Source organism: Anomaloglossus baeobatrachus, chromosome 1, assembly GCF_048569485.1.
Source record: "Anomaloglossus baeobatrachus isolate aAnoBae1 chromosome 1, aAnoBae1.hap1, whole genome shotgun sequence".
NCBI classification, from domain to species: domain Eukaryota; kingdom Metazoa; phylum Chordata; class Amphibia; order Anura; family Aromobatidae; genus Anomaloglossus; species Anomaloglossus baeobatrachus.
Window position 1 is genome coordinate 348509843 of NC_134353.1, and position 23671 is coordinate 348533513.

Consider the following 23671-nt stretch of genomic DNA (forward strand, 5'->3'; position numbering starts at 1 on the left):
GGGAAATTACTACAAGATGAGGACCAGGATGGGGACATTACTACAGGATGGAGACAAGAATGAGGACCTTACTAAAAGATGATGACCAGGTTGGGCACATTACCACATAATGAGGAGCAGGATGGGGACATTACCACAAGAAGGAGACCAGGAAGGGGACATTACAGGATGGTGACCAGGAAAGGGACATTACATGATGGGGATAAGTATGTACACATTACTACAAGAAGGGGAAGAGGATTAGGGACATTGCTACAAGATGTTGGCCAAAATTACTATATGGTGCTAATTGTAAAACAATGTCACTTACAAGAAGGGGGCAAAATGTAAAAAAACAAACAAAACAAAATAGAGCATGAAATTTGTTTTTACCATTAAAAATCTTTTTTATATATCAACTAAAATTAACAAAAAAGTGCACATTTGTTATCGCCACATTCGTAATGACCCAAGCTATAAAACCGTACCATAACCCAGAGGGTAATGTCATTTAAAGAAATAAAATAAACAAGCAAAAAATGTTCAAAAGTGATCCAATGGTGTATAGAAAAAAACATGGTATCACTAAAAATGTCACTTTGTCCTGCAAAGAATGCGGACCCTCAAATTAAATTTTTTTTCTAGGTGCGGCCCATACACCCAGCCGAGTTTGAGACAACTGGGATAGACTAGATCATTTTTTTTAAAGGTTTCTTTGCACTTTAAAAATCCAGATCTAATAATATCTGTTCTCTTAAGGGCCCGTTACACGCTACGATATATCTAATGATATGTTGGCGCGGTCACCTCGTTAGTGACGCACATCCGGCATCGTTTGACATGTAGCGTGTGACAGCTACGAGCGACTGTGAACAAGCAAAAGTACTCACCTTATTGTTGCTCGTTGACACGTCGATCATTTTCAAAAATTCAAATGTCCTTCTGTGCTCCGGCTGTTCATTGTTCCTGAGGCAGTACACATCGCTCCGTGTGACACCACGGGAACGATGAACACAGCTTACCTGCGTCCCACCAGCAATGCGGAAGGAAGGAGGTGGGCGGGATGTTATGTCCCGTTCATCTCCGCCCCTCCGCTTCTATTGGCCGGCCGCTGTGTGACGTCGCTGTGACGCTGAACGAACCGCCCCCTTCAGGAAGAGGATGTTCGCCGCCTACAGCGAGGTCGTTAAGGAGGTAAGTACGTGTGATGGGGGTTAACGACTTTGTGTGCCACGGGCAACAAATTGCCCGTAACGCACAAACGATGGGGGCGGGTGCGATCGCTCATGCGAACGCACGATAAATCGCCGCGTGTAAAGCGGCCTATAGTGTTGACGTTTTTTACTACGATATTTGCTTATTTTTTGAATATTATAATTAATTGATATTAACTGAATATTATATAATTGTTATTTAAATATATAAACCTAGAAAGAGAGAAAAAATAAATGTACTCATATTGAAGGATTATAAAGTGGAAAAAGCAAACTAACAGCCATCTACTTTATCAGAGGCATAAACATCGGCCCGGCTAATAAACTTTGGCCTTGGGCTAGTTTTTATTTATCTTGATTTATTGAACAATATGTGTTGGAAATACCATTTGCATCTACATAAATATTTCTAGCACCGGATGTTTTTCTCATCCCAACATTTATACATGAAAAATGACATGAAGTCCATTAGTAAATTGCATTGGAAAACCGAGTCCTCGTCCATTATATGCCTTTACCTTATTTCCTTAGATGTGCATGACTCATATATGGCACTCGTACATAATGATGCTATAGTCAGCTGGCACACAAGTGCAGAAAATAAAGCCATTAGCCGTATAACAAATGGGCTTCATAAGAGAGCCCAACACGGGCAAATTTAATGTTGTAGTAGGCAATAAAATGTGAGACGGGAATATTTTTCACACCCTATTTGTCTTTATTTATAGATAAACATCACAGATAAATATTAATTTTACAATTTATAATAAATAATTAAAAAATTGTATTGTAATGTTAATTTATATTTAGATTGTACTGGCTTTTTTGACATAAAACCTATAGAAAAGCATAATCTTGCTTCTCCTATTCCACCAAAAAAAAAAAAATGAAGCTGTTCTTGATCACATATTGTATAAGTTTATGTCCAGGAATTGAATGTTACATCCACTCCGTCTCATCTAGTTATTATTCATCAGCATTCTGCCAGCATCATAGGTGCTGAAACCTCCTTTCCCACTCTTCCTAGCATGCATTGCTCTAAATGGCACATGCCTCTCCTAAACTGACAGCATTCTTCTTTGTTATGCCGGTCTGCAGTTTCACAGACAGGGGAGCAAGAACAGAAAGAGAACAATCCGCCCTAACTTCCTATAATCTGTCTGGTGTCACTGGTAAAAGCGTTCAATAATTCTTAAAAGTGGTTCTTGTTATTTTAGGTCTATGTTTAATTTTGTAACACCATGAATATTGACAGTTTTTTTTTTCCAAATAAATTGCCTTCAAAAAGTATTCATACCCACTGAACTTTTCTACATTTTTCCACGTTACACCCAAAAATGTAAATGTATTTTATTGGATTTTATGTGATACACCAAAACAAAGTAGCAAGTATTTATGAAGTGTTAAGGCCGCTTTACACGCTGCAACATCGCTCAAGCAATCTCGTTGGGGTCACGGAATTTGTGACGCACATCCGGTCGCTTTAGCGATATCTTTGCGTGTGACACCTATGAGCGATTTTGAATCGTCGCAAAAACGGTCAAAATCGCTCATTGGTGACATGCCCCCCTATTCTCGAATATGGTGACACCGCAGGAACGAGGAACCTCACCTTACCTGCGGCCGGCCGCAATGAGGAAGGAAGGAGGTGGGTGGGATGTTACGTCCCGCTCATCTCCGCCCCTCCGTTTCTATTGGGCGGCGGTTCGTTGACGCTGCTGTGACGATGAACGAGCCACCCCCTTAGAAAGGAGGTGTTTTGCCGGTCACAGCGACGTCGCTAGGCAGGTAAGTATTGTGACGGGTCCGCGCGATGTGCGCAACGGGCAGCGATATGCCCATGTCGCACAACCGATGGGGGCGGGTACGCACGCTAGCGATATCTGTTACGATATCGCAGCGTGTAAAGAGGCCTTAACGGAAATGATACATGGTTTGCTAAATATTTTAAAAATATATAAATGTGAAAATTGTGACGTGCATTTGTATTCAGCCCCCCTGAGTCATTACTTTGTAGGACCACCTTTCATGGCAATTACTGCTGCAACTCTTTTGGGGTATGTCTCTACCAGTTTTGCACATATGGAAGCTGACATTTTTGCTCATTCTTCATTGCATAATAGCTCCAGATCGGTGAGATTGGATGGAGGCATCTGTGAGCAGCAATTTTCACGTCTTGCCACTGATTCTCAATAGGATTTATGACTGGGCAATCCAGACACATGAACATGCTTGGATCTAAACCATTTCGTTGTAGCTCTGGCAGTATGTTTAGGGTTGTTGTTCTGCTGGAAGGTGAACTTGCGGCCAGTCTCAAGTCTTTTGCAATCTCTAAGGCTTCTGCCACACTCACGTGAATTTCACGCACGTGCCGAGAGACACGTATTTTCCCTGCGTGTTGCGTGCAGGTAAGTACGTGTCTCTGGTACGTGCGTGACACGTGTGTTCTACGTGTGCTATCCGCAATAGCACACGTAGAATCAGTAATTATTATACTCACCTGGTCCTTCCTGCTGCCGCGCTGCTGTCCGTGGTGCTGATCCTCGGTCTCCAGCCCTCCCGTCTCCCCGCTGCTGCTGCTGCCAGGCAGTGAAGTGAATATTCTATGAGATTAATGAGCGGCGGTCGGCAGCAAGAGGCAGCAGCGGCAGAGACAGGAGGGCTGGAGAAGGTGAGTAAATGTTTTGATTTTTTTTCACTAACATGTGTGTTTTCTCCGGGGCGTGTCACACGGGACCGCATCCACACTACACCCGTGTGGTACGGGTGCGGGCCGTGTAACACCCGTGCTGCCGGAGAAAACACTGACATGTCAGCGCTTTGAAAATCGCACACACGTACAAACGCACACGGACACACGTTCCGTGTGGTTTTACGTGTGTGTGCCTGCTACAATAGGGTAGCATTGGTTAAAGTGTCTCCGTGCCGCCGGTACGTGTAAAAAATGACAAACACGTGCCGGAGGCACGGATGTGTGGCGCAGGCCTAAGGCTGCGACCGCACTTTGCGTTTCCACCTGCGTTTCAGCTGCATTTTAGGTCCGTTTTGAGAAGCACCTTTTTCATGCCAAAAGGCATGCGTTTTGATTTTCCAGCAAAGTCAATGGAAAATGGTGATTTTCAGATCGCACTTTGCGTTTCTAAACGCTGCGTTTAATTTGCATATTTTGTGGCAAAACCCATGCGTTCAAAAAAGCAGCATGTCAATTGTTTTTGCCATTTTGGGTGCGTTTTGCTAACATTGATGTCAATGAGAAATGGCAAAAACCAAGATTCCAGCAAATTCCTGCGTTTTACCTGCTTTTTCAGTGCAGAAAACATGTTTTTTGGACATCAAAATAATGATTTGATAAGTCCCTTTACACACACACATAATCCGACAATTAAATTTAAGAAAAATATGCTTTTAATGCTATTTTAGCTATAAAATGTATATTACCGCTATCATTTTATGAAATATATCTATTTTCATTATTTTTCCCATTAATATACATTTGATCCTTTTTTTTTTCTCTTTTTTCATTCTGTTTGACTATTTAAACATTATTTAGCAGTGTCTTGATGTTCAAAACGCATCTGTCAAAACGCAGTTGAAAAAGCATGTAAAAAGCGCTGAAAACGCATCTAAAACGCGGTAAATACGCATGCGTTTTCAGCGCTAAATTTCTGAAAAAGGCAACTTTGGTCAAATCAATTAAGCCCAAAACGTTCGTTTTGAACTGCAAGTAGGTGAACGCAAAGTGCGTTCTTAGCCTTACAGGTTTTCCTGCAGGATTGCCCTGTATTTAACTCAATCCATCTTACCATCAACTCTGACCAGCTTAGGCCGGTTTCACACATCCGGCTTTTTGCCTTTTTGCCGGATCCGGCGCTCTCCCGTACAGATAATACAGTACAATGACAGCGCTGTAACTTCCGGGTCACATGCGCCGGTCACATGACAGCATGTGACCGGCGCTTGTTGTGCCGTCATTGTACTGTATTAACTGTACGGGAGAGCGCCGGATCCGGCAAAACGGCAAAAAGCCGGATGTGTGAAACCGGCCTTACCCTGCCCCTGCTGAAGAAAAGCTTCCCCACAGCATGACGCTGCCACTGATGATGCTGTCGTGTTTGACGGTGTGGATGGTATTTTTAGGGCTGCTTCTCACTTGCAAGTTTCTCGCAGTAGAGCAATGCGAGAAAATCTCGCATTGGAATCGGACACATGTTAGTGAATGTTTCAGCTCGCATTTGCGAATTTTTTCTCAGTCCAAATCGGACTGAGAAAAAAATCGCAGCATGCTGTTTTTTTGCGAGTTTCTACTGCGAGTCTCTCCAATGCAAGTCTATGGGAGCGTGTAAAAAATCGGATGTCACGGGACGGCACTCACACCATCCTAGTGACATTCAATTTTCTAAATACATTTCTCGCATGTTTCCTAAAACACTGGAAACGAGTGATGTCTCACAATATCTGTCAATCACTATTCTCTGTCAGTCGGTCTCTCCCTCTCGCTCTCTATTCTCTCTCTGTCGGTCGGTCTGTCGGTCACTATCTCTGTCCCTCTCTCTCTGTCCATGTCGGTCTATCCCTCTCCCCCCCTCTCTCATACTCACCGATCCCCGATCACCAGCGCGGCGCTGCACGGCGTTCACACTGGTCCGGTAGCTTCTCCTCTTTGGAAAAAGCCGTCCGCTCATTATTCAATCTCGTATTCCCTGCTTTCCCCGCCCACCGGCGCCTATGATTGGTTGCAGTCAGACACGCCCCCACGCTGAGTGACAGCTGTCTCACTGCAACCAATCACAGCAGCTGGTGGGCGTGTTTATACTGAGCAGTAAAATAAATAAATAATTAAAAAAACGGCGTGCGGTCTCCCCCAATTTTAATACCAGCCAGATAAAGCCATACGGCTGAAGGCTGGTATTCTCAGGATGGGGAGCTCCACGTTATGGGGAGCCCCCAGCCTAACAATATCAGCCAACAGCCGCCCAGAATTGCCGCATACATTAGATGCGACAGTTCTGGGACTGTACCCGGCTCTTCCCGATTTGCCCTGGTGCCCATAGCTGCCAATAAGTCCTAGATTAAACATGTCAGGCGTCTCCCCGAGATTCCTTCCATGATTAATCTGTAAATTACAGTAAATAAATACACACACCTGAAAAAAATCATTTATTAGAAATAAAAAACACAAACACATTCCCTGGTTCACCACTTTAATCAGCCCCAAAAAGCCCTCCATGTCCGGCGTACTCCAGGATGATGCAGCGTCGCTTCCAGCGCTGCTGCATGGAGGTGACCGGAGCTGCAGCAGACACCGCCGCTCCGGTCACCTCCACACAGCAAATGAAGACACACAGTGTCAGTGACAGCTCAGCTGATCGCGCTACTCACCGCTGCTCCTCTCACCTCCACGCAGCAACTGAGGTGAGTAGCGCGATCAGCTGTGCTGTCACTGACACTGTGATACCAAGGCTGGTATTCTCAGGATGGGGAGCTCCATGTTATGGGGAGCCCCCCAGCCTAACAATATCAGTCAGCAGCTGCCCAGAATTGCCGCATACATTATATGCGACAGTTCTGGGACTGTACCCGGCTCTTCCCGATTTGCCCTGGTGCGTTGGCAATCGGGGAAATAAGGAGTTAATGGCAGCCCATAGCTGCCACTATATCCTAGATTAATCATTGCAGGCGTCTATGAGACACCCCCAATGATTAACCTGTAAATTAAAGTTAATAAACACACACAGTGAAAAAATCCTTTATTTGAAATAATAAACAATAACAAAGACCCTCGTTCACCACTTTATTAAGTACGCAAAAAACCCATCCTTGTCCGACGTAATCCACGGAGGTCCCGCGCCGCTCTCAGCTCTGCTACATGAAGGTGACAGGAGCTGCAGAAGACACCGCCGCTCCTGTCACCTCCACGCAGCAACTGAGGTGAGAAGCGCGATCAGCTGAGCTGTCAGTCAGGTAACTCGTGGCCACTGCTGGATCCTCCAACAGTGACAGCAAGTCACCTGAGTGTCAGCAATGAAGTCACAGGTGAGTTTCGGTCTCGGGGGGAGGATCCAGCTGGCCGCGGGTAACCTGAGTGACGGCAGCGCTAATCGCGCTGCTCAATTCAGTCACTCAGGAGATTAGCGGTCACCGGTGAGTCCTTCACGGGTGACCGCTAATCAGGACGCGACACAGACAGAGCCGCGGCATGACAATGAAGTCGGGTGAAGTTCACCCGAGTTCATTCTGATCATGCGGCTCTGTCTGTGTCTGCTGTCATCTGCCATTCAGCTCTGCTACATGGCTGTCTGTGGCTGCTGTCAGCGGCCATGTAGCAGAGCTGAATGGCAGATGACAGCTGATGAGAAAAAAAAGGATCACACACGGATCACACATGCATTGCACACGCACTGCAATCATGAGAAAAATCTCAGAATCGCAGTGCAGTTACATTGCACTCTGACCTAACGTGAACTAAAATCAGCCGAGTATTTTTCAGCCAACTCAGACCGATTTTACTCGCATAGATGTGTTTCCAGCCTTAGGGTGATTTGCAGTATTAATTTTATGCCACACATAGCATTTTGCTTTTATCCCAAAAATTTCTAGTTTGGTCTCATCTGAGCAGAGCACCTTCTTCCACATACTAGCTGTGTCCCCTACATGGCTTTTTGCAAACAAGAAATGGCACGTCTTAAGGCTTGCTTTCCAAAATGGCTTTCTTCTTGCATCTTTTGTCTAAAGGCCAGATTTGTGGTTTACACAACTAATAGTTATCCTGTGGACAGATTCTCCCACCTGAGCTGTGGATCTAGTGACCATGGGCCTCTTGGCTGATTCTCTAAGGCTACTTTCACACATCAGGTTTTTGCCATCAGGTACAATCCGGAAAAACACGGGTAAATCGGATCCGGTACCGCATCCGGTTTTTCCCCATAGACTTGCATTGTAACCGGATTGTACCTGATGGCTTTGCGTTGCATCCGGTTTTTTCCGCATGCGGCAAAATTTATCAAAGCGGCGGCTGGAGGCAACGTGTCTTACAACGTTTTTTTGTCCGGCAAAAAAACCGCATCGCGCCGGATCCGGCGCGATACGGCGTGTTTTACAATGAAAGCTTATGGACGCCGGATCCGTCGCAATGCGGTAAAAAATGGATGCGGCTACAGGATCCGTTTTTGTAAACTGCGCATGCACCAAATTAATTAAAAAAGCTGATCCTTCAAAAAAACGGACAAACCGGATGCAAAAACGGATGCAAACCGTATCCACCGGATCCGGTTTTGTACGCATCCGGCATAACGGATCCGTTAAAAACCGGATCCGGTGGATACGGTTTTACATTTTTTTGCCGGATCCTTTGCATCAGGAAAAAAAAGGATTGTGCCTGAATGCAGAAAACTGATGTGTGAAAGTAGCCTAATCAGTGCTCTCCCTGCTTGAGATATACCGTAAATCTCAATGTCTTGGTAGCTTTACAGTTGTGCCATACTCCTTCAGTTTCGGATAATGTATTGAAAAGTGCTTAGTAAGATTTTCAACGTTTGAGCTATTTTTTTTATAACCTAACTTTGCTTTACTCTTCTCTACAACTCTATCCCTGACCTGTCTGATGTGTTTCTTGGTTTTCATGATGCTGTGTGATCCTTAGGCTACTTTCACACATCAGTTTTCTGTATTCAGGCACAGTCCTTTTTTTTGCCGTATCCAACGTTTCCGGTTTTGTTGTGCAAACCGGAGCAAACCGGACCTACCGGATCCGTTTTTAAGCGGATCCGTTTATGATGGATCCGTTAAAAAAACGGATCCGGTGGGTCCGGTTTGCATCCGTTTTGCATCCGTTATGTCCGTTTTTTTACGGATCCGTTTTTTAAACACTAAACAAACAATTAACGAGTTCCGTATTCTGATTGGCTATTGGGAACATATAGTATATATACAGTATTTTGAAGCATATATGACAGAATGAAGACAGAGGCAAGCAGAAACCATGGATGCTATTCTTGCAAATTACACAAAGATCGCTGCAGATTTTATATTTGAGGCAAATCGCTTGGCTATCATCGTCAGAGAAAAGGAGCGACAGCGACTGAGGCGTCAGCGACATCGACGCTTTTGGATCCATCCCCTGACTGCACAGAGACTGACACGTGGGGTGTTTTCAACACTATACCTGGAGCTCCGTGGAAACCATGAAAAATTCACAAGCTATGTCCGGATGTCAGTGATTAATTTTGACGTCCTCCTTGGCCTTGTTGCGGACAACATCCGTAAAACGGACACCTACAGCCGGTTCTCTATAACACCCGAGGAGCGTTTGCTGGTTACGCTTAGGTAAGTTTTTTTTTTTTAAATTGTATCCTCCTGTAAATTGACTTTTAACTGTAATGTGTTTGCTATTATTTTTTTATAATTATTGTCTTTCCTTTACAGATTCCTTGCAACTGGAGAGTCGCTTTCATCCCTCCACTACCAGTTTCGACTAGGAATTTCCACCATCTCGGGAATCATTAGAGACACTTGCCAAGCCTTGTGGGATTGCCTCCATGATGATTTCATCCCCCAGCCCAACAGGGACAGATGGCTTGCAATTGCTGAACAATACTATAACATTTGTCAGTTTCCAAATTGCCTTGGCTCAGTGGACGGCAAACATATAAGAATTGTGAAACCTGCTGCTTCGGGGTCAGAATACTACAATTATAAAAAATATTTCTCAATTGTCCTAATGGCAATAACGGATGCGGACTACAAATTCATCTCAGTGGACATTGGCGCATATGGGAGATCCAATGACTCTCAGGTCTTTAAAATGTCCCCAATGGGGCGGCGAATCTATGGGAATACTTTTGATTTCCCTCCTGCAAGACCTCTTCCTGGCACATGTGAGCCCCCAATGCCCTTTGTTTTTGTGGCCGACGAAGCCTTTCAACTCTCCCAACATCTATTGAAGCCATATGCAAGCCGTGGATTGACGCAAACACAAAAAATATATAATTACAGATTATCCAGAGCCAGAAGAATGGTGGAATGCTCCTTTGGGATACTAACCAGCAAATGGCGAGTGTTGTTAACAGCCATTAATTTAAACATTGAAACTGTGGATGAAATTGTGAAAGCATGTGTGGTACTGCACAATTTTGTTTTAACAAAGGAACCTTTGTCCTTGGATGACCAGAGTTTGGAATCCACCTCTTTGACTGACTACACCAGTCCTGGATTTAGGAGTAGTGTTGCCTGTTCAACAATCCGTGACAAATATGCTGACTATTTTGTGTCCCCAGAAGGTAGAGTAGATTGGCAAGATCAAATGGTGTAAGATTTTTGTTTAGTTTTATAACAAATAAAAATAGTTAAAAATAAATTAAAAAATATCTTGTTAACCTTGTTAATTTTAAGCTTTCACTCGCTTTAAAAATTTGTAATTTTTACACCGTCAAATTACAACATGTTATGTTTTTGCATTACCTTTTTATTTACTTAACTTGCAAAATAATATTCCACCCAAAAAAACAAGAACAAATAAATACTTTTCAACAAAAAACTTTTATTTTTATTACAAACATAAATTATAAATTGGTATATCTTGGGCTTGGGGTGGAGATAGTACTGGAGGGGCTGACAGGTGGGAACACACGCACAGTTGGAGTATTGAGGGTGGAAAGTGGTGTTGGTGGTGGTGGTGGGGAAGTAACAGAAGGTGAAGGTGTGCTTGAGAAACCAAGAGGGAAACCAGGAGATGGGATGGGATTTGGTAAGGATTGAGGGGTGGAGTGGAGGGATTGGGAGACAGAAGAGGTGGCTGGTGAATTAGTGGCTTGAGTTGTGGTCATGATGGGTGTGGAAGGCGAGATGTGGTAGTGGGTAGGAAGTGTAGGGGCAGATGTGGTTGGGAGCTGGTACTGGGCCGCAGGCTGGTACTGGGCTGCAGGCTGGTACTGGGCAGCAGGCTGGTACTGGGCAGCAGGCTGGTACTGGGCAGCAGGCTGGTACTGGGCAGTAGGGGGAGTAGGGACAATGGCTGGAGGGGGGGCAGGTGGTCTTGGAGGGGTGGGTGGAGGTGGTTGGGAGTCAACCTGCGCCAGAGCCTGCCGTGTGGCTTGCATTACATGCATCTGATGGTCAAGAGATAGCTTTTCCATGCGCTCTAGTACGGCTTGAAAAAAAACAATGATTGGGTGATTTACTTGCATCTAAATGCAGCCTGTCCAGACGCGTGCACAATTCGTGCGTATTTTTTTCCATATTGGCATTTATTAAGCTAAAAGATGAACGATTTTGTTCGGCTAATAATTGAATGGCGTTCTGGAAGGCTGCATTTAGATGCAAGAACTCGGGCGCATAGCTCTTTTCCTGACCCCTATGACGCTGACGCCCAGAACCCAAAGGTGTTCTACTGAGGGCAGCAGTGTCAGAGGGGTGGGGTAGGGGAAAAGCTATCTCATCACCAGCAGCTTCAGGTAATGAAGTCTCACGGGAAGCTCCAGCGCAGGTGGATGGGACAGATGTCGATGGAAGGGAAGGTTCAGATGGGTGGGGTCTGTGCCTGTGTTCCCCAGTGGCGGACTGTTCAGGGATCGCTCCTGTCGGGTTCGATGCAGGCTCCTGAGTGCTGCAGACGGTGCTGTTAAAAAGAGGAAAAACAAAACAATAATTAATTTAATTGCTATACATTGGCACTGACTAAAAAAAAAAAGGCAAAAAAAATCAGACATAAAATATTATACTTTGTACATATTGTGGGGAATATTTACCTTCTGCACACCATAGTTGTCCGGAGGAACGACAACGCTCTAAAGTAACGGTACTTCGATCTGCGTCCTCCGGATCCACTCGGGGCCTGCATCTCTTGATTCAACTCCTTTTTGAAGCGATCCCTGATAGACCGCCACCGCTTCTGAAGTTTGTCACCTGAAAGTGGAAAGCAGAAAGTGGTTAGTATACAACACATTACATCATGCAGCATAACCTACTGAACTGTGAATACTTACGCTGTTTCTTCTGGCCACGAGAATTGAGCTCCCCCCAACCTTCTACCGCTGCGTGGCATACCTCGTCCCAGAGTCGACGGGTTACGATCGAATCAGCGTGGCGGCGGTCAGCCATGTTCCACAGCGGCTCCCTTTCTCTAACTTCATCGATGAGGAGGTCGATGTTGATAAATCCGGCCTCCTCACCGTCAGAATCGGGAGCACGCTGTGATGCCTGTTCAAAGAAAGAAAAAAGAAATTTAAAAAAAAAATAGACAAAAATTCACACTGACATGACAAAAAAAAAAAAAAAAAAAAAAAAAAATAACTTACACTATGACCACCGCCACCTCGACGACGACCCTGGGACGGTCTTGGGGGAGCTCTATCGTGAGCCCTAGAAGTTGAAGCCTTTAGTGAAGAAAAAAAAAAACATTATTTACTTATGTGTTTGGTGTGCTGTGGTAAACAATTCCTGTATGAAACTTACACTATGACCGCCCGCTCCGTGTATTTCTCCACCCCTTCCGTCCTCTTCTGGCAGCATCTCCTGTGATGTTTCGGCCACCTGTGTAAATGTCGTTTATTTAAAAATTTTTTTTTTTTTTTTTAAAAAAATAACACCAAAAAAAAAAAAATACCTCAGTTTCTGAACCGAAGGGCGGGCTACCAGAAGACGACATATTTTTTTATTCAACGGCAACACTGCACCTGCAAAAAAAGAAAAAAAAATGTCTAAGTACATGTACGCAGCTCACAGCAGTGATCTGTGGACAGTACTGTGGACATTACCTCAGGAACACTCTCCTCCAAATCCGCACTGGCACTCAATGGAAACGGACACAGCAACTGGCTGTCCACAAATTCAACGGCAACACTGCACCTGCAAAAAAAGAAAAAAAAATGTCTAAGTACATGTACGCAGCTCACAGCAGTGATCTGTGGACAGTACTGTGGACATTACCTCAGGAACACTCTCCTCCAAATCCGCACTGGCACTCAATGGAAACGGACACAGCAACTGGCTGTCCACAAATTCAACGGCAACACTGCACCTGCAAAAAAAGAAAAAAAAATGTCTAAGTACATGTACGCAGCTCACTGCGGTGATCTGTGGACAGTACTGTGGACATTACCTCAGGAACACTCTCCTCCAAATCCGCACTGGCACTCAATGGAAACGGACACAGCAACTGGCTGTCCACAAATTCAACGGCAACACTGCACCTGCAAAAAAAGAAAAAAAAATGTCTAAGTACATGTACGCAGCTCACAGCAGTGATCTGTGGACAGTACTGTGGACATTACCTCAGGAACACTCTCCTCCAAATCCGCACTGGCACTCAATGGAAACGGACACAGCAACTGGCTGTCCACAAATTCAACGGCAACACTGCACCTGCAAAAAAAGAAAAAAAAATGTCTAAGTACATGTACGCAGCTCACTGCGGTGATCTGTGGACAGTACTGTGGACATTACCTCAGGAACACTCTCCTCCAAATCCGCACTGGCACTCAATGGAAACGGACACAGCAACTGGCTGTCCACAAATTCAACGGCAACACTGCACCTGCAAAAAAAGAAAAAAAAATGTCTAAGTACATGTACGCAGCTCACAGCAGTGATCTGTGGACAGTACTGTGGACATACCTCTTCCCTGGAGCACTGGACTGGAGGACAGCAGAAGTTGAAGTCAGGATCCGGCAGGAGGTGTGTAGAATGTGCTGGATCCTTTTATAAGTTTTGTGATGATGAAAAAAAAAAATTTGCGCATGCTCTGTTTACCAAACCGGATGCGGTCACCGCATCCGGTTTAAACCGCATTGCGCCGGATCCGGCATGCATAGACACCCATTGTATACAATGCCGCATTGCGCCGGATCCGGCAGAATGCGTTTTTTTTAAGGGGCCAAAAAACGTTACATGATACGTTCTATCCGGCCGCCGCATTCAATTATTTTGCCGCATCCGGAAAAAAACGGATGCAACGCAAAGCCATCCGGTACAATCCGGTAACAATGCAAGTCTATGGGGGAAAACCGGATGCGGTACCGGATCCGTTTTACCCGTTTTTTTCCGGATTGAACCTGATGGAAAAAAACTGATGTGTGAAAGTAGCCTAAATGTTCTCAAACAAATCTCTGAGGCCTTCACAGAACACCTATACATAGACTGAGAGTAAATGACACACAGGTGGACTCAATTTCCTAATTATGTGACTTCTGGAGACAACTGGTCACTCGGGATTTCTATCAGGAGTATCAAACTACAGGGGGCTAAATACAAATACACGTCACAATTTTCATATTTATATTTTTAAAATACTTAGAAAATGATGTATCATTTCTTTTACATTTCACAAATACTTGTTACTTAGTGTTGGTATGTCACATAAAATCTCAATAAAATACTTACATTTGTGGGTGTAACATGGAAAAATGTGGAAAATTTCAAAGGGCATGAATACTTTTTCACGGCAATGTAAACATCACTCTCTGTACTGTAAATAGGGAGAGGTTCCATTAGTTTGCTTCTTCCTCGTAAGAAGATATTATGAGTAGCTGACAGATTAAGCTGTTAATTTGAGGGCATGTCTTAAGTAATGCATTTCTCTATATTTTTCAGACTGGAAATGTCTGTCATCTCACCCCACTTAGTATGTTTTAGAAAACCTGGAGCATTTTATATCATCATTTTTAAAGTGTAGGATGTGTTCACATTTTTTACATTTCCCAAAAATCTGACCTAAAATGGCTTAATGAAGACATGAGATCTATGTGGATCACTGTCATCACATGCAATAAAGAACATAAAGAAGATCCATTATAGGCATAGTAGTTTTTATTTATATATAATTCACAGAATTTGGAGTGCGGTGTAATACTATGTTTACCCTTTATTGAAGCAAAAATATGTAGAAACTAGCAGCTGTTTTAGGTGATGACTGATAAAGTCCAGAAGCATCCAGACCTCCCACGAACAAAATAGCAGCAAATGGGGCTTGCTTGACACCCATAGTTTACAAATGAATGATTCCCTGCCTACTTCATGCCAACTAGATTCTTTAATTTGACATGGGTACTTAAGGTCAATATACACATTAGACTAATGTGAATTAGATTATATCAACAACAGGTCAACAATCTAATATGTATGAGGGCGCTAGCTGACTGATGGTCGGGAAAGATGTCGATCACGAATGTGCAATTTCAGACTATCGATCGCATTGTTCTCCCAATGACACGATGGTTTTCGGCTTTCTCATATAGAAAACACGAGCAGTCTTTCGAACCAAATGAGCCCTCCTATCTATAGGAGGCTTCGTTGAGATGGCTGTCATCCAAATGATTAGCTGATGTATTGTTAGACCGACAAGCATCTAATGTGCTTAAAGGCCCCGTCACATACAACGAGATCGCTAGCGAGATCGTTGCTGAGTCATGGTTTCTGTGACGCAGTAGCGATCCCGTTAGCGATCTCGTTATGTGTGACACCTACCAGCGATCAGGCCCCTGCTGTGAGATCGCTAGTCATTGCAGAATGGTCCAGACCATTTTCTTCAAAGGCGATGTCCTGCTGGGCAGGACACATCGCTGTATTTGACGCTGTGTGACAGGGTCCCAATGACTGGCGAGATCGTTATACAGGTCGCCACTGCGACCTGTATCGTTCCTGCATCGCTGGTAAGGTCTAACTGTTTGACATCTCACCAGCGACCTCCCAGCGACTTACCAGCGATCCTTATCAGGTCGTATCGTTGCCGAGATCGCTGGTAAGTTGTTGTGTGTGACTGGGCCTTAAGACACAGGGCTAGAGTAGTGAACTCAATCTTTACCCAGGGGAAAGGAATACCTTGATTTGGCTGTACACTACAGCCTCCCTGCTTGAGATCTGCATAAATAATGGAGTTCTTGTTCTTCTTAAATATAAGTCTACACCTATCGATACTACAATGTACCTAAAGATCAGTTTTGTCCCATTGGCAAAGCAAATAATCTCTAATTCCTGTATTTATTTCCAATAAAACTTCTAAAGATCATTAGGACTATGTGTTATTACAGTATGTTTTATGCGCCTGTATACAGAAAGCAAATCATCATTACAGGTAAAACATCATGGATGGGGGTGGAACAAAATAAAATAAAGTCAATATTGTGAAGGTCTAAAAGTCTTCCCAAATGTACCAATTACATCTTATCTCTTCTAAGTACAAGTAAAATATATCTTTGTACCGTGTTAGCCAGTAGAGATAAAAAAAATGTTTAAAAGAACAGAGAGTCCTCAGTGGTTGATACCTTTTAATGGCTAACTGAAAAGATGGTAATAATTGCAAGCTTTCGAGACTACTCAGGTCTCTTCATCAGGCTCATTATAACACAAAATCATGCCTGATGAAGAGACCTGAGTAGTCTCGAAAGCTTGCAATTATTACCATCTCTTCTAAGTAATAATTACTCTGCTCAAATGTCCCTCCTGTCGCGTTTCCCTGAAAATTAGCCCTACCCTGAAAGAAGCACTAGCAGTTAATTTTTGGCCTTTTTTGGAGTAAGGCTTAAATATAAGCCCTACCCTGAAAATAAGCCCTATTTCCGGTACAATAACGAAGTGTCCATGCGGCTAAAAAAAAAGGTAAAGAGTACTGCAAAACACTTCATTAAAGAAAGAAGACACCGCTAAAAGAATGAAGACCGACCCCGCAATCATACTCATCAGACCCCGTAGGGGTCGCTGTGGAACGTGAGGACCTGGGTGAAACGCATTGAGGACCTGCGGTGGAACGCACAGACACATAGTGATACTGTACTGCTCCATAGACCTGGAATGCAAGGATTTGGGGTGGAATGCACTGCTGCGTTCTGCCACAGGTCCTCCAAGTGTTCCACCGCAGGTCTTTGCGTTCCACAGCACTGCCAGCCGAAAGCAGTACAGAATCACCGGGTGTTTCTGTGTGTGTTTGTGTGTGTATGATGTTCCTGATGCGTGTGTGAGTGCCAGTTGGAAGTAGGGGAGGACCACTGTGGAGAACACAGTGGGAGCACCTGCTGTGGATAGCAGGAGGATCACAAGAGGACCTGGGAGTGACGCAGATGTTCGGGGTCTGGTAAGTATGATTGTCCTGTAGCGTGCCTGCCTATTTTGCTGCATTAACTTACTCCCAACCCGTGTTTCCCCAGAAATAAGCCCTACCCCCAACATAAGCCCTAGCGCATTTTCCAGGGGAAAAATAATATAAGACAGTGTCTTATTTGGGGGGAAATACGGGAGGTGACCAATTAAGGAGGTAGTTCATTTTGTCATTTCAGAAATGTCTGAAGAACTTCAGGATGATCTATTCTTGAACAGTTCATACAACAAAGGACACACGTTGTATGTGCTGCACAAGGACACCATTATGTGGCCCACATTCTACTATGCGTTTAGTTTTAGTAGAGGCACAGTCCAAATTACTTCAGCTGTTCTTGGATATTAGGAGCCATCTGGTCACATAAGCAGAATCAAAGGCAAACTAAACAGGTGATAGAACAATAAGCCTAATCCATGCTGCCTATTCTAAAGCATAAGGCAATTACTGACTCATTGTATTACATCACATACATCAAAGGGGAATATATGATAATATAGGCCGCTGGAGACTGACTTGAAATGATAACATTTTGCTGACACCACGCTAAATTTGGAGGCTGCATCTATAGATTCCCTGCATTCTTCTAACATCTGTTTGAGGAATGACTACATACCAGCCTGCATATATTACACATACATTGGCAGATATTCTGTCTGATGTGGTTACTTTGATTTTGTATTTTTTTTTGTACATTTATTTCCTTTTTTTGATAGTTTTATATTTCACACTTAAATGAGTTTTCGGGGAAAATAAAAATTTTAACAGTGGCATGGTGTGTTAAAAATATCAAATGATACTTCCCTGTACTTATGTGGATCCAGTGCAGGCTGCCCCAAGGTCAGTGTTTATGCCGGTAGATGTCACTTTTTTACATCACTGTTGAATCAGCAAGAATGCTGTTGTGGTGCACAGGGACCCAGAACCGGGCAGAGCGTTGGATCCTGTGTGTCTGTGACGCCCTGGACTAGTCAGGTCGTCCCAGGTAGTCCCATGCACACACACACACACCCCCTCTCTAAAAAGGTGACAGCAGCCAAACTTAAAAACCTTGTCACCACCCTCCAGGTTTGATGTCCACACCAGGGGAGCGGAGCCAGGCGGTTGGCTCCACCCACCGAGGAGTTCACAGGCCTGGAGGCGGGAAAAAGACACAAGTTCAGAGTGAAGTAGTGTAGTCTTGACAGTGAAGGAGAGAGGTCAAGTTCAAGGGTAGACCTGTGACCAGGCCTGCCAATAGTCTACTCAGGTGGCTGGGTTGGAGCCCAGTCACCTCTGTCAAGGAGGCAGATGGTGGTGGCCACCTGCAGGAGCTGGGATTACAGCCGGTGGAACCGTAGGGACCGGGGTCGGGCGGTGGCCAGCCGGTACCGAACCTGGGAACCGATTGGAAACCGGAGCACCAGGAGGGTACTCAGACCCAGTACGAAGCCCCGAATCAACAGGGCCGAGTCAAATCAACTGATTGAGGACTGGATTTAAGGACCTTTCTCACACAAGGCCCGTTAGAAGACAACAGCCCAACCATACCAGGTAAAGCCAAGGCATAGAGACCCAAGGGGCCAGCGTCTGCGGGCAAACAGGGCTCTTCCAACATCCAGCAAGTCGGGGAGTGGACTACCGTTGCTTAGGCATAAAAGTCAAACATTCACACAAAGAGGTGCAGGAGAAAGGCGGAAACCACCAGGGAGAAGCTGCAGCCAGCTGCGGGCCCCGTTCATCTTCCCGTTTGGTTTACCAGAGACTCAAGTGTATTGTGTCATAGTGAGTACACCAGTGCCTTCAGGCCGCTCACCGCACCACACCGCACCAGCATCCAGCACGCACCTGTCCCCATACCTCAGCACCTCCCTCGGGCCCCCGAGACCATCACTCCCCTACCCACGGAGGGGTCAACACCAAGCTGCACAACACCGTCCCCGGGAGGCCTAGTTAATGGCAGCGGTGGTGTCCATCCATTCACCACAACCCGTGGGTGGCGTCACGAACTTACATCTCTTCCAAACCACTGTGGCCCCGGCCATGGAACTCCCACCGAAGTCCCTGCATGTAGCGCCAAGCCCCTTGCAGAGCGATGTGACCCCCGGGTCCGTGAGGAGCTCGAGCCACCCACTGTACGAGCACGGATCCGAGCGGCTCGGCGGTCGCAGCCGAGCCCGCGGGACGGTACATGTCTAAAGTGGTGGTGGCCGTGCTCAGTGTCTGGCACACAAATGCAGTGGATAGGGCACACAGTCTCTGGGTGTGCAGGGGTTAACACTACGAGCTTACTGTCCCCTCTCTGTAGTGGTGTTCAGTGGTATTCTCCATGGTGTTATTGTGGTGGAGAGAGACAGGAGAGCCAGGAGACACTTTTATAGTGGAACAGGTGGTACTTGTTAAACAAACAGAAGCTACACAGCCATGATGGTAAAAACTTTCACAGGTGGACACAGCTCCACATACAGGCAGATAGCAATGGATTCAGGGAAACAGTCACATATGAGGCATGATGGACTGCAAGGGCATTTAGAGCCTATCCTACTGATCAAATTGACACAATAGAGTTGGCTTCCTCTATCCCACAGGAGTGGCATTCTCCAGCAAACCCCAAAGTTCCAGTTCCCTTCATATATTAGAATGCACCTCCATAGTCCTCCATGTATTATAATGCATTTCCCATAGTTCTCCATGTATTTTAATTCACCCCATAATTCTCCATATATTATACTGCACCACATAGTCCTCCATATATTATAATGCACCCCCATAGTCCTCCGTGTATAAAGTAGCCCTCATAGTCCTCCATATATTATAATGAATTTTCCATAGTTCTCCATGTATTATAATTTTATAGAATCATAGAATATTAGAGTTGGAATGGACCTCCTGGGTCATCTAGTCCAACCCCCTGCTCAAAGCAGGATTCACTAAATCATCCCAGACAGATGTCCGTCCAACCTCTTTTTAAAGACTTCCATTTTTGCGTTTTTGTTTTTTGCTCCCCTTCTTCCGAGAGCCGTAACTTTTTTATTTTTCCGTCAATCTTGCCATATGAGGGCTTGTTTTTTGCGGGACAAGTTGTACTTTTAACTGAAACCATAAGTTTTACCATATAGTGTACTGGAAAGCAGCAAAAAAATTCCAAGTGTGGAAAAATTGCAAAAAAGTGTGATGGCACAATAGTTTTTGGGATGTTTTATTCACGGTGTTCACTATATGGTAAAACTGATGTGTAGGTATGATGCCTGAGGTCGGTGCGAGTTTGTAGACACCAAACATGTATAGATTTACTTGTATCTAAGGGGGTTAAAAAAAATTCACAAGTTTGTCCAATAAAAGTGGCGCACGTTTTGCGCCATTTTCCGAAACACGTAGCGTTCTTATTTTTTGGGATCTATGGCTCAGTGATGGCTTATTTTTTGCGTCTCGAGCTGATGTTTCTAATGGTAGCATTTTTGCGCAGATGCTACGTACGTTTTGATCGCCTGTTATTGCATTTTGCGTAAAACTTGCGGCGACCAAAAAAGTAATTTTGGCGTTTGGAATTTTTTTGCCACTACGCCGTTTACCAATCAGATTAATTGATTTTATATTTTGATAGATCGGGCATTTCTGAACGCGGCAATACCAAATATGTGTATATTTATCTATTTTTTAACCCTTTAATTTTCAATGGGGGGAAAGGGGGGTGATTTGAACTTTTAGGTTTTTTGTTTTTTTTTTAATTTTTTAAAACTTTTTTTTTACTTTTTTTATTTTATTTTACTATTCCCCCTAGGGGGCTATAGCGATCAGCAATCCGATTGCTGATCGCTATCTGCTGATCACAGCTATACCGCTGTAAACAGCAGAAATAGTCACTTTCTTTTTTCCTCTGCTCGGTGCCGAGGAAGAATGAAAGTGAAACTTCATAGCAGCAGGCGTCATCACATGACCCTGTGCTATGATGGCAACCACCGAACGTCACGTGATCACTCACGTGACGTCCGGAGGGGGCGGCGGTAAGTAAAAAACATGGCCGCGCACATATAGATCTCGCTGCCAGACTTTGGCAGCGAGATCTAAGGAGTTAATGTTCCGGGTGGAATGTGATTCCACTCGAAACATGTAGGCACACATGTCAGCTGTTGAAAACAGCTGATATGTGTGCCGATCCACGCCGCCTGCCCGCGGCAGGGGGTGGGGCTTACCGGAACACGATCCATGACGGAAAGATCCGTCCATGGTCGTGAAGGGGTTAAAGACTTTAAAGACTTTTTTTAAAGAATTTACCCCAAAGTCCTCCATATATTATACTGCACCACATAGTCCTCCATATATTGTAAATTTGTAATGCACCTCCATAGTCCTCCATGTATAAAGTAGCCCTCATAGCCCTCCAATTATTATAATGATTTTCTCATAGTTCTTCATGTATTATAATTCACCCCATAGTTGTCCATATATTATAATTCACTCCATAGTACTCCATATATTATACTGCACCACATAGGCCTCCATGTTTTATAATGCACCCCCATAGTCCATGTATAAGGTAGGCTCCATAGTCCTCCATATATTATAATGTAGCCCCCATAGTCCTACATGTATTATAACGCAACCCCATAAAACTTCATATTGTATTATGCAGCTCCATACTCCTCCATGTATAATGCACCCTATATTCCATATATAAGGTGTCCTTCATTTTGTATTATGCAGCCGCATACTCCTGCATGTATAATGCACCCCTTGTCCATGTCTGTCGCCCCCACGTCAGCAGCCGGGCTGCTCGGATCTGGATCCGCGGTGGCTCGAGGGGCGTCCGGACCCGGGGGTCATGCGGCCACTCGAATTAAGGGGGTATTTACAGGGGATGGTGAATTTACAGTTCGTGATGCCACCCGTGCTGAGTGGTAAGGTGGAGTACCACCGCTGCAGCTGGGGAGTACCCGGTGGCGATGGAGTGGGCATCCAGGAGTTTAACCCCTCCACGGGTAGGGGGGAATGCCCCGGGACTCGGTAATAGTGACGGGGATGTTCCAATGGGGAGGTAAGGGTCACTTGCGTACTCAGTCCAATAACGCTGACACCGACAACTTCGTAAACCAAAGTTCTGGACACAGCTGCCTCCTAGGGGAGCACGTTTTGGGTCCCGTTTCTGCTGGTGTTACCTGTTGATCTGTGACCTTTCGCTTGGCACCTTGTTCTCTTCTTAGTTGGCCCCTATAGCTTGAAACTAGTTGGGTCCCACTCCCCAGTGTGGCTAACTGAGGGAGCTTGCTCTCAGGGTTCATGGTTGGGATTTCCTGGACCGTATTTGTGGAAAGTCCTATCCCCCTCGTTGCGCTAGTACCCCAATTTTGGAGCAGCTGGAGAGCGGATCTTGAAGGCTCCGTTCTCGTCGGGTAAATTGTCAAGCTGCCTGAAGCTACTCCCTGACCTAGGGTACACGTACTCCGTCGTGCCCTGGTCCCAGCCCGGTGATGGTACAAGGCTGCCGGCTGTCCTCCACGACAATGCCGTGCCCCTTGTCACAATCTCCTGCGACCGGGGGTCCAGCTTCTAGCAGGCCCAGACCAACGTCTGCCACCTAGTAACTCCAAGGAGCCCAGCTCCTGACCTCCTCTCTCCTTCACTTCCAATACTACACTGGCCTACTCATGACACCCCTAACCTACCCTGAACCAACCCCCCAAGTGGATGACTCTATTCCACTTAGGCCGTCCACTGGTGTGTCTGGTGGGTGTGGTGCAGAGTGTTCCTAGGATTTTGATTAGCTGGTTTTTGGCAACACCATTGGTTAGGGACCCGTAACCAAGGAGGTGAATATCGCACAGAAAGGCAGATTGCACAATACCCTGTGACGACCTGATAGGCCAGGGTGTCACACATGTATAAGGTGTCCTTCATGTTGTATAATACATCCCCATAGGCCTCCATGTATAATGCAGCTCCCTAGACCTCCATGTACAATACACCCCCTATAGTCCATGTATAGGGTCTCCATCATGTTTATTATGCAGCCCTATAGACCTCCATATATAATGCAGTCCCCCAGGCCTCTATGTATAATAATGCAGCCAGCCTCCCCAGGCCTCCATGTATAATAATGCTGCCAGCCTCCCCAGGCCTCCATGTCCAGTACAATAATGAAGCCAGCCTCCCCAGGCTTCCATGTATAATAATGCAACCAGCCTCCCCAGGCCTCCATGTATAATAATGCAGCCAGCCTCCCCAGGCCTCCATGTATAATGCAGCCCCCCCCAGGCCTCTGGCCATCGTGTACTCACTAATTTCTATATAAAAAAAAAACAAATACTCACCTCTCTCCTCGTTCCCTTACTGCTGTGTTCTCACCTTTCTTCTCCTTCCACCACTGCTCTGTCCTCACCTCTCTTTGTTCCCCCGCTGCACCGGTCAGTGTCTTCCCGAC

The 23671-nt window shown here is 45.1% G+C and overlaps 2 protein-coding genes across 2 annotated transcripts in view; one reads left to right on the top strand and one right to left on the bottom strand.

The window, feature by feature from the left end:
- RASGEF1B (RasGEF domain family member 1B) overlaps positions 1-23671 on the top strand; it is a 625650-nt gene that overhangs the window by 441690 nt on the left and 160289 nt on the right. The gene's annotated exons all lie outside the window — the stretch shown is intronic.
- LOC142303252 (uncharacterized) lies at positions 10766-12698 on the bottom strand. The gene is made up of 5 exons (XM_075344484.1): positions 12642-12698; positions 12485-12562; positions 12173-12386; positions 11936-12092; positions 10766-11805 (listed from the first exon to the last, which is right to left on the bottom strand). The coding sequence occupies exons 1-5, from the start codon at positions 12696-12698 to the stop codon at positions 11304-11306; spliced, it is 1008 nt and encodes a 335-aa protein (XP_075200599.1). The 3' UTR covers positions 10766-11303.

Bases quoted from the DNA above. Each gene is read 5' to 3' on its own strand.
- LOC142303252 (XM_075344484.1), bottom strand. From the start codon at position 12,698: ATGCTGCCAGAAGAGGACGGAAGGGGTGGAGAAATACACGGAGCGGGC. The intron at 12,563-12,641 runs GTAAGTTTCATA...TCTTCACTAAAG, and splicing joins ACGGAGCGGGCGGTCATAGT to GCTTCAACTTCTAGGGCTCA. The intron at 11,806-11,935 runs GTAAATATTCCC...TCTTTTTAACAG, and splicing joins ACAACTATGGTGTGCAGAAG to CACCGTCTGCAGCACTCAGG.